This window comes from Schistocerca americana, chromosome 9 (genome assembly GCF_021461395.2).
Source record: "Schistocerca americana isolate TAMUIC-IGC-003095 chromosome 9, iqSchAmer2.1, whole genome shotgun sequence".
In the NCBI taxonomy this organism is placed as follows: domain Eukaryota; kingdom Metazoa; phylum Arthropoda; class Insecta; order Orthoptera; family Acrididae; genus Schistocerca; species Schistocerca americana.
Window position 1 is genome coordinate 108824717 of NC_060127.1, and position 12294 is coordinate 108837010.

The window sequence follows — 12294 nt, forward strand, 5'->3', positions numbered from 1 at the left end:
CTTTTCCTTCCCCTTCAGCTCTTCTGGCAGAAGAGGGAGCCACTGGCTCCAAAAGCTTGCATAAGTTAAATCTTTTTGTGTGTGTGTTTACTGCTGCTGCCACTTGTAGACTTTTTTTAACTATCCAATTATGTTATATTGTCAACAATTGATAATTTTCGTAGTTATATTAGTTCAGTTGTCTTGTGTGAAGAAGTGAATGGTATCTGTGCAGGATCCACATGACACAAGTCATGGAGCAGCCACACACTGCCACTGGGTTGTCCAAGTCACAGTCTGATGGTTGTCATTTGTTCAGGTGAAGATGTGGTTGGTGTTTATGTCCACATGAAAGACAATGCAGAAAGTTCCAGTGGACTCGATATATGACACAACAGCTTTCACAGCTGGCCCTGCATGTGATGGTGTAGGATATGCCTGTAACTATAGTCAAATGCAACAATCATTCTTACAGTAAAAAATGTTTCGATATGATCAGTTGCACAATTCTCCCCACACCCTTGCTGCCGTGTCATACACCTTTCTAACTGTTGGTGCCAGTACAGCACTAACATCAAACACGAGTGTTTACTTACTGTTTATTAATGTGATTTTAAAATGTATGACAAGAGAAATGATCCCACTGAATGTGAGATTTATGAATGCAAAAATAAGATTTGCAGACAGATAACTGAAGTTCACAGAAATGTGATGAATGAAGATTCAGTTCCAAAATGGTGTATAACATTTAATGGTGGGAGAATGAATGTTAATGGTGAAGAATGGTCAGGCTGATCTTCAGTTGTGACAGAGAATCGAGGAAAGAGGAAAAATTTCAACAGAATAGACATCATTTTCCTATTGATGGAATGAGCTGCTTCTTTTCTGAAGTTTCAAGATAAGTTTTTTTTTATAAAATTATTACTGGTGATTTACATAGTAGAAGAATGTATGCTAGGCAGGATCCTTAGCTTTAGACAGATGGACACAAAAAACAACGAACGGAATCAAAAGGGCATTCTACACATCAGCACATCAGCACCTTCAACAACTGAGCTGAGCAACTCAAAACAAATGCTATGGACTTTTGTCCACTAACATTTTGCTTCTCCTCAATAATGCTTTCCTGCATTTTGCTGCACTATTGAATGATTTTCTTTGACAGTTTCAGCGGGAAGTTTTTGAACATTTGCCTGTGACCTGTACTTGACCCAAGTGGTTACCACCTTCAACCTAAATGGAAGGAATTTTTGTGCAGAAAGGACTGTGGAAATGACAGTGAACTGGAAGAGGGTGTTAGTGGGTGATTCAATGAGTCCGTGGCAACTAACTGTGCAGGAAGCATTTAAATTTGAACAGCAGCCATACAGAAAATGACCAAGGTATGAAATTACACTGCTGGAAGAGAAAATTGGTACACCTGGAGAGACAAGATCAATTTCAATCTGATGACAGCATATGGCACCTAGCAGATAGTAGATCTACTGATAATGGTTTCAATGTCGTCTGCCAACAGATAGTGTTGTGGCAGAGCTATCAGAGTGCCACCTGTCTAATCTTTAATAAGGAATGCTCACAGCCAGAAGGCTCAGCGTGGTGGAAACATGTGAAGCAAGTAGGCGCCCAAGCAACGAATATACACTCGTGATTTGTGCAGCCAACTGAGCAAGTTTGAAAGGGGTCTAATTGTGGCATTCTGAGTGGTGGATTGGTCCTTTCAGAGAACTAGCACAGAAGTTGGAGGTGCTGAGTCAGTTGTGCAACAATAATGGTATAAGTGGTCACATGGACATTTTCGCACTCATAGGTGCAGTTATTTGCATTCATGTGGCACAGATGCCAGGATTGTCATATTGTAAGGGCAGTAGTGACAGATTGTACAGCTGCAACTACACAGATAAGAAGATTTGTGAGCCCAGACGTGTCAACACGAACTGTTGCAAACTAGTTATTACCAGTGGGACTATGGGCATGCACACTTGTAGACTGTCTTCCACTCATTCCACAGCACTGACACACAAGGCTCAACTGATGCTGTCAGAGAATCACTTGGAAGATGGAATGGCATGCCGTGATCTTCAGTGATGAAAGCAGATTCTGCATGCACACAAGTAATGGTCGTTTACACATACAGTGTAGACCTGGTGAGCGCTGTCTTATTGAATGCATTCATTCATGATACATCCGAGGCATTATGCTCTGAGGTGCCATAAGCTACAACTCTTGATTACCTTTGGTGTTTTTGGAGGGGATGCTAACAGGTGCCCGGTACATGCAGAATGTTACTAGACCTGTTCTTTTGCCGTTCTTGCAAAAGGAAGGTGACATTTTGTACCAACAGGATAATGCTCTCCCACACACTGCCCCTGGCCAGCACACTCTCTGGACTTGCCTCCAATTGAGCTTGTATGGGATATGATGGGATGAGAAGTGATTTGTGTGACTCATCAACCGACAACTCTTACAGAACCACATGAACAGTTCGTGCAGGTTTGGCACGATGTGTCCTATGACAGTACTCACCATCTGCATGATTGACTGGGTGCCATAGTCAGTGCCTTCATTGCCGCCTGTGGAGGCTGTATCACATATGAATGCAAGTGATTCAGCATGAGTCAATACTGGGGGTACCTCAGAATCGCTTGTGCTATTGATCTGCAAAGTAATCATTTCATCTCCTCCATATGCACTGTTGCAACAATAAATCTCGAGTGAATTGGAAGCTTCTGAGGGGTTTTAGGTGATCACTTTGAGAGGGATAGCAAGGAGTTTGGGAAGGGAATTCATAGCACAATGAAATATAGTTATGCTGGCAGTACTGGGTAATAAAAAAAGGGTAGGGGGAGATATGATACTTTGCATATCGTTAATGAGAGCTGTTGGAATATTAAGAGAATGTTTGAATATGACATGGGAAATCTGTTTGCGGATTCAGTTTCAAGGGTAGGGGCTGTCACCGAAGGCCTTAGTAGTAACTTCAACAGCTCGTCACAGTAGGTGCACCATCTATGGGCAGATAATCTCTTTTAGTAACCAACAAATTCCACATTCCACATATAAACAGGTTTCTATTTTAGTTATCATGTTGACATATCCCATGAACATGTTAAATTTAGATACTTACATAACTTTCAGTTTTATAAGTCAGGACAGTATTAACTTCATCTCATCTATCATTTCCTTTTTAGTCTAAAATGATACTTTCACCAAGTCTTGGCAGCATGTCCAGCTTCAAAGCACAAATCACGCTCTCCCCCCCCCCCCCCCCCCCCTTACAACCCTACAAATGTACCAGTACCACACGAATCAATACTGGGGCAGCTGTTGTTCTTCATATATGTGAATCAATTACTATTATATATACTAGAAACAGAAATAGCTTCTTTGCTGATAATGCAAGCACTATAATCAAGCATAGTAGAGAAACTTCAACAGTTGAAAATGAAAATAACATTTTCTTGGAAATAATAACACATTCCCTGGAAATGGACTCTCACTGCAGATAGATAAAACAAATTCGATGCAATTCTATACTCCCCAAGGTCTGACTACACCATTAGCTACAGTCTGCACTTAACTATATAATAATTACAGACATAGAAGAACTGAAGGTAGCTAAGAGAAATGGAAGGAGGGAATTGATGTTTTCTTGTGAAGGTCATCACAAAATCAGTATTAAATTCAGTATTAAATATGTTCAAACCATTTTGGAAAAGAGAGAGAGAGAGAGAGAGAGAGAGAAAAGGAAAATATCATTGAGCAGGCTGTTCGGAAACTATCTGCTACTGTAATAAAATGAAAAGTCAAGGTTAATTACAGCAGCAACAACTTCATAAATGACTAAGTTAACAGAGTACAAATATAAGAAAACCCGAAATTTTCTGATACCTTGTGTGAATGGGTAAGGAGATCCACTATAATCATAGAAAAATCTGTCTCCACACTTCCAGCGGTAGAACTGTTCGCAAAGTATAGCCTCCCGTACACTCAGTATATCCTGGTTCTTTTTTTCGAGCAGCACCATCATAAGTTCAACATCATCTGGATGCTCATAAAAGTGGGACAGGGCCATGGCATCCTGAAAAATGAAATTTTATTACTGTAGGCACCTTGCAAATCTGGTCTTACATTTGCACTGTTGCTTAGTGAGAATAAAATTAGTTATAAATTGATGAAATTCTTTTCAGTAGGTGGTGCTCCATATTTTGTTGAAATTTATCAAAACCTGTACTATTTCTACCTATTTCTACCAGTTTCATTAATCACAAATGAGATAGGACATTTTTGTGCAGGATCAATATTATTATCAGTTTTTTCCTAGAATATTTCAGTGAACAGCATGTAATCAATTAGAAAAGTGTAACAAAATGCGTAACATTGCTCTAAATAATCAATATGGATTTAGGAAGGAGTGAAATATTGTGCACACTATTAAGAGCTATTCACTAAAATAAGGAAATGTCATGATAACAAGCTGTGCATATCTGATATTTTTTGTGACCACATTAACACATTTGAAATGGAAACCCATAAGCTGCTGCTTCACAAAATGGCTGCTTATGGTTTCCATGGAAAATCTTTATGCTGGTTCTCTAAAAAATAGAAAGCAGATAGTAGTTGTACAACAAAAAGGTGAAAGAGATGGTCTAGCTAGTAGGAGATACAAGCAGATGTACCCACAAAGATTGATACTAGGCCTGTTTTGTTTCTGTATTAGATAAATGTAAGTAAGATGAACTCACTGACAATTCTGTATGCAGATGACTCAAGAGCAGTAGTCTGCAGTAAAAACAATGAAGAACTAGCATAGGATACAAAAAAAGAAAGAAAGAAAAAAAAATCTCTGTAAAAATTTGAAACTTGGCTAAACAATAATGCTATGAATGTGAACCTTACAAAATCACAAACAGTACAATTCAGGACTAAACAAACTGCTGAAAATATATCACAGTTAAACCATAAGGATGAAGAGATGGTCGCTGCAGACTCTGTCAAATTTATTGGAATTACTATAAACAAAAACTTGTCATAGGCTGATCACAAGAGTTGCTTAGTGAAGTAATTAAACAGTTTTGTTTGTGCAATGAGAGTTCTAATCAAAGTAACTGGCTTACTTAATAAGAAAATGCTTTGTAATTCATATGTTATACCTATGGTGACATCCACTACAATACACATCACTAACATACTGTAAGGGGATATCTGTGACCAAAGATGACACGGTGTCACAAGATATGGTTTGGTGTAAGGTATGCGTCTGTATGTTGTGGCTAAATAAAATAGATTTAGGTATAGCAGCCTTGTGTACGCTATTGGAACACTCCCTATTATTTACGTAAGGATTTTGTCTACAGATGTGATACTGACAATTTGCGATGACCACACACGAGGTAATTTTTATGCCGATACGGTTACTATATGAGGACAAAGTAACCCTCGCGTAATTGTTGCATGCCAGAATTCACATGCCACACTGATGGTTTCCATTCTGACCAGTGCAGTGCTTCTCAACTGACTTTTTGACCAGCTGGATTCATCAATTGTTCAAGTGACATCCATCAGTATTGTGATTCAACATATGACACTAGTTCTGAACAAGTCAAAGCAACAAACAGTTTATTGTGTGACCTCATTGCTGCTCCTGTCTTGCAGAAACACCAGGCAATGGTTGAATAGCAACATTCGATATCTGCTCAGATTTGTGAGTCATTCACCAGTATTTGATGCATTTCACGGACAACTGTGGACTAGTTACATTGAAAAATTCCACTGATCACCAACAATGCGCCCACACCATTGACAACAGTGCTGGTGGCCATGTGGTGCAGTATCAGCTTTGGCGTGCTTACTCCCATGCATCAGCGGAGCCCCACCTACTTCACCTGACTATTCTGACTCTAACGTCACTGTGCCCAGCTGGAATGATGACCTTCATACAACACCGACAAATACTGTCACACGTCATGTCTGCACAGCCACAAGATATGGCTGACCACACCACACTACACCTGAGCAGAACCATTTTTGTTCATATCATGAAACGCACGTGAGCAATCCAGTGACACTACATGCAATTGTTGTCTGTGATGCAACTACTTAACAGTGTGGACAAGTGATTTACAGGTTCAACAAGAGTGTGCTCCCTGCCACCGTTGGATAAGCAGCTGCAGCAGCAAGTCGTATACTCCTAGCTCACTCATTTGTTACATAGTTTAATTCTTAATTTCTTTGCGTGTTTTTGGTACTTGCATTGTCTAATTCATAAATTTCGGGCGTATTATAGTATTTAAGAGTTGTAGCATCGCGTTTTAGTACCTGAATAGTGTAAAATTGCGTAGTCTCCTTCCGCCGCCGAGCAGTGTGTCAGCAGTGCACAAGTAGCAGCATTACTGCATTTACTAGGCAATCTTGTATTTTAATAACCGTTTAAATTTTGTGTCGATTTGTTTGCGCTCTCTGTAGATTAGTTCAGACGTTCTTTGCACAACAGTTTTTAGCATGGATAGGGACTGCAACTGCTGTGTTCGGATGCAGGCTGAGTTGGCATCCCTTCGCTCCCAGCTTCAGGCAGTGTTGGCTTCGATCACACAGCTTGAGGCTGTTGCCAATGGGCATCACTGTGGGGTTCCGGATGGGGGTTTGTCGGGGATGGCCAGCTCGTCCCACGCATCCCCCGATCGGACTACGACTGTGGTTGCCCAGGATACTGCCCGCATTGAGGCTGATCCCTCACCTGTGGTAGAGTGGGAGGTCGTCTCAACATGTGGCAGGGGGCGAAAGACATTCCGGAGGGCTGAACGGAAGGCCTCTCCAGTTTGTCTGACGAACCGGTCTCAGGCTCTGTCTCAGGCTGATACTGATCTTCGGCCTGACATGGCTGCTTGTCCTGTTCCAGAGGTTGCCCCTCAGACTGCAAGATCCGGGCAGTCACAGAGGGTGGGCTTACTGGTAGTTGGGAGCTCCAATGTCAGGCGCGTAATGGGGCCCCTTAGGGATATGGCAGCAAGAGAGGGGAAGAAAACCAATGTGCACTCCGTGTGCATACCGGGGGAGGTCATTCCAGATGTGGAAAGGGTCCTTCCGGATGCCATTAAGGGTACAGGGTGCACCCATCTGCAGGTGGTCGCTCATGTCAGCACCAATGATGTGTGTCGCTATGGATCCGAGGAAATCCTCTCTGGCTTCCGCGGGCTATCTGATTTGGTGAAGACTGCCAGTCTCGCTAGCGGGATGAAAGCAGAGCTCACCATCTGCAGCATCGTCGACAGGACTGACTGCGGACCTTTGGTACAGAGCCGAGTGGAGGGTCTGAATCAGAGGCTGAGACGGTTCTGCGACCGTGTGGGCTGCAGATTCCTCAACTTGCGCCATAGGGTGGTGGGGTTTCGGGTTCCGCTGGATAGGTCAGGAGTCCACTACACGCAACAAGCGGCTATACGGGTAGCAGGGGTTGTGTGGCGTGGGCTGGGCGGTTTTTTAGGTTAGATGGCCTTGGGCAAGTACAGAAAGGGCAACAGCCTCAACGGGTGTGGGGCAAAGTCAGGACATGCGGGGACCAAGCAGCAATCGGTATTGTAATTGTAAACTGTCGAAGCTGCGTTGGTAAAGTACCGGAACTTCAAGCGCTGATAGAAAGCACCGAAGCTGAAATCGTTATAGGTACAGAAAGCTGGCTGAAGCCAGAGATAAATTCTGCCGAAATATTTACAAAGGTACAGATGGTGTTTAGAAAGGATAGATTGTATGCAACCGGTGGTGGAGTGTTCATCGCTGTTAGTAGTAGCTTATCCTGTAGTGAAGTAGAAGTGGATAGTTCCTGTTAATTATTATGGATGGAGGTTACACTCAACAACCGAGCTAGGTTAATAATTGACTCCTTTTACCGACCTCCCGGCTCAGCAGCATTAGTGGCAGAACAACTGAGAGAAAATTTGGAATACATTTCACATAAATTTTCTCAGCATGTTATAGTCTTAGGTGGAGATTTCAATTTAGCAGATATAGACTGGGACACTCAGATGTTTAGGACGGGTGGTAGGGACAGAGCATCGAGTGACATTATACTGGGTGCACTATCCGAAAATTACCTCGAGCAATTAAACAGAGAACCAACTCGTGGAGATAACATCTTGGACCTACTGATAACAAACAGACCCAAACTTTTTGACTCTGTATGTACAGAACAGGGAATCAGTGATCATAAGGCCGTTGCAGCATCCCTGAATATGGAAGTTAGTAGGAATATAAAAAAAGGGAGGAAGGTTTATCTGTTTAGCAAGAGTAATAGAAGGCAGATTTCAGACTACCTAACAGATCAAAATGAAAATTTCTGTTCCGACACTGACAATGTTGAGTGTTTATGGAAAAAGTTCAAGGCAATCGTAAAATGCGTTTTAGACAGGTACGTGCCGAGTAAAACTGTGAGGGACGGGAAAAACCCACTGTGGTACAACAACAAAGTTAGGAAACTACTGCGAAAGCAAAGAGAGCTTCACTCTAAGTTTAAACGCAGCCAAAACCTCTCAGACAAACAGAAGCTAAACGATGTCAAAGTTAGTGTAAGGAGGGCTATGCGTGAAGCGTTCACTGAATTCGAAAGTAAAATTCTATGTACCGACTTGACAGAAAATCCTAGGAAGTTCTGGTCTTACGTTAAATCAGTAAGTGGCTCGAAACAGCATATCCACACTCTCCGGGATGATGATGGCATTGAAACAGAGGATGACACGCGTAAAGCTGAAATACTAAACACCTTTTTCCAAAGCTGTTTCACAGAGGAAGACCGCACTGCAGTTCCTTCTCTAAATCCTCGCACAAACGAAAAAATGGCTGACATCGAAATAAGTATCCAAGGAATAGAAAAGCAACTGGAATCACTCAACAGAGGAAAGTCCACTGGATCTGACGGGATACCAATTCGATTCTACACAGAGTACGCGAAAGAACTTGCCCCCCTTCTAACAGCCATGTACCGCAAGTCTCTAGAGGAACGGAAGGTTCCAAATGATTGAAAAAGAGCACAGGTAGTCCCAGTCTTCAAGAAAGGTCGTCGAGCAGATGCGCAAAACTGTAGACCTATATCTCTGACGTCGATCTGTTGTAGAATTTTAGAACATGTTTTTTGCTCAAGTATCATGTCGTTTTTGGAAACCCAGAATCTACTATGTAGGAATCAACATGGATTCTGGAAACAGAGATCGTGTGAGACCCAACTCGCTTTATTTGTTCATGAGACCCAGAAAATATTAGATACAGGCTCCCAGGTAGATGCTATTTTTGTTGACTTCCGGAAGGCATTCGATACAGTTCCGCACTGTCGCCTGATAAACAAAGTAAGAGCCTACGGAATATCAGACCAGCTGTGTGACTGGATTGAAGAGTTTTTAGCAAACAGAACACAGCATGTTGTTATCAATGGAGAGACGTCTACAGATGTTAAAGTAACCTCTGGCGTGCCACAGGGGAGTGTTGTGGGACCATTGCTTTTCACAATATATATAAATGACCTAGTAGATAGTGTCGGAAGTCCCATGCGGCTTTTCGTGGATGATGCTGTAGTATACAGAGAAGTTGCAGCATTAGAAAATTGTAGCGAAATGCAGGAAGATCTGCAGCAGATAGGCACTTGGTGCAGGGAGTGGCAACTGTCCCTTAGCATAGACAAATGTAATGTATTGCGAATACATAGAAAGAAGGATCCTTTATTGTATGATTATATGATAGCGGAACAAACACTGGTAGCAATTACTTCTGTAAAATATCTGGGAGTATGCGTGCGGAACGATTTGAAGTGGAATGATCATATAAAATTAATTGTTGGTAAGGCGGGTATCAGGTTGAGATTCATTGGGAGAGTCCTTAGAAAATGTAGTCCATCAACAAAGGAGGTGGCTTACAAAACACTCGTTCGACCTATACTTGAGTATTGCTCATCAGTGTGGGATCAGAACCAGATCGGGTTGACGGAGGAGATAGATAAGATCTAAAGAAGAACGGCGTGTTTCATCACAGGGTTATTTGGTAACCGTGATAGCGTTGCAGAAATTTTTAACAAACTCAAGTGGCAGACTCTGCAAGAGAGGCGCTCTGCATGGCGGTGTAGCTTGCTCGCCAGGTTTCGAGAGGGTGCGTTTCTGGATGAGGTATCCAATATATTGCTTCCCCCTACTTATACCTCCCGAGGAGATCACGAATGTAAAATTAGAGAGATTAGAGTGTGCACGGAGGCTTTCAGACAGTCGTTCTTCCCGCGAACCATATGCGACTGGAACAGGAAAGGGAGGTAATGACAGTGGCACATAAAGTGCCCTCCGCCACACACCGTTGGGTGGCTTGCAGAGTATAAATGTAGATGTAGATGTAGATGTAGATGTAGACTTGTTACTGGCCTTCCAACAGGATTTTGCTACAGGTTCACAACAGTACCTGCATACCGCCAAATGGAACTTATCCCACATTTCAGTGTGTTTCAAGGGACAACCACATATTACACACTGTGTGTTGTGACTGGTCTTTGGCACGCTCCAAACATGGTCTCACAATTGGTCACAATATGTGCACTTCTGCGAACCGTGTTTTCAATTGTGGGACTGTCCCCATCTTGCCATGTCACATGGGCGTTCTCTGACAAAGACATCATAAAACCACACTTAGGAATGGACTTTTTACATTACTTCATCTCTAACCAGTCGTTCGACCCACCATGCTGCTGCATTTTGACATGGGCTGCAGGGTCCCAAGATCTTTTTCCCTGGTGCCTCCACTCTTGCCTAGTACATTGACAAACAGCAAGAAGAGAACTGTACATCCACCAACACACTCAAGGAGTGTGCCTCCTCAGCCAACGAGCTCTTAAAGATTCCCCTAATGCTACGTCAATTGCTGTGCGGCACTGGATACATTCTATTCAAAGAACACATTGTTCCCACACCATAATAATGATATATCCACTGTTTTCATAGCAGGCAGTTCCTTCTTCAGGGAGAGAGTCAGGGGAATGCTGGAAAGAAAGGGTGGGAGCCCAGGATATGTGACAAGATATTGGAGTTTTCTTACTGCTGTACTTTGCACCTAAGCACTTACAGGTGTGAAACATATTAGTAATCTAATATGTATCAAAGTGATTTATTTGTGTATTTTATTCTCTTGGTGAGATTAAGGGCTTTAGGCCAGTCTTACATCTAACCAGATTTCCTTAGTGAGTAAGCATTACAATTTGCATGGCACATGAGCAATATACAGGGTAATTTTGCTAAGTGGGAACAAACTCTAGGAAACAATCCCTGGGAGGATAAGGAACAAAAAAGGTCATCATTATGGACATATATATATAAAAAGGATTTGTACCCTTGTGTTTGCGTAGTGATGAATTTACAATATCTTCATATAATGATACCTCCTGAACTAATTAACATTAAGTAAAACCAACTGCAACATAGTGTTCAGAACTGAAGGAATTATACATCTAACAATAAGAATTTATCACACGAGATTAAATAAGCAATCGAGAGCTGTTTAGAAACATCACACTTATGCAGAAACATACAGAAAAGAGAACAGGAAATAAATGGAAGGGAAAACAGTGATTGTAAGAGGAGACTCTGGGAAGAATGAAGGAACAAGACAAAATCATGACTACTCATATTCATACGTTTTCTTAAAAGGGAATATTTGAAAATAATATTAATAATAACTTTGTAGAGAACCAGGTAATACTTGAGAAGGTTCAGTTCCCAATATGAGCAATAGCTATACACAAAATAATGATTTATTTATTCATCTATAGAACAATATACATTGTATGGATGTCATTTATACAACAGTTCTTATTAAAATAATCTTTCCTCTTATAGTGTTTATAGCTCCTATACTTCTAATCGTGTAATAAATTGTTATGCAGTACAACATTATTTAAAAAACAGTCATAGGTTGCACAATACTATTTATTAACTTAAGAACAATGTGTTTTACTCAGATAGGACATCATCGAGTTATCTGAAAATATAAGAGGACGATGACATTACAATAGAGCCAGCATGGTCCTATCCTGGACTTAAAAAAATTTTCTGCCAAAAAGCATCCATCGAGAAGGCACGATACCAAATAAAATGTACTAAAAGGCAATCTATACACAACAAATATTGGGAATTAATGAAATAGAATCATTGGGATTAGACATGAGTAGAGAATGAAGGAGAAACCGAAAAATGTGTATTACATCATGGAGGCGATGTTAGGCAGAGCAGCACAGAACAGGACATCACATACGAACTGTAAACACAGCCATACATTACAAAGGCCCCAGAGGCCCATCTA

The 12294-nt window shown here is 41.5% G+C and overlaps 1 protein-coding gene across 1 annotated transcript in view; it reads right to left on the reverse strand.

Annotated features, from left to right (window-relative positions):
- Window positions 1-12294, reverse strand: part of LOC124551013 (peroxidase-like) — a 199080-nt gene that overhangs the window by 11849 nt on the left and 174937 nt on the right. The window contains exon 12 of the mRNA XM_047125858.1: window positions 3868-4057. Coding sequence (XP_046981814.1) covers window positions 3868-4057 — 190 coding nt within the window. The remainder of the gene's footprint in view (window positions 1-3867; window positions 4058-12294) is intronic.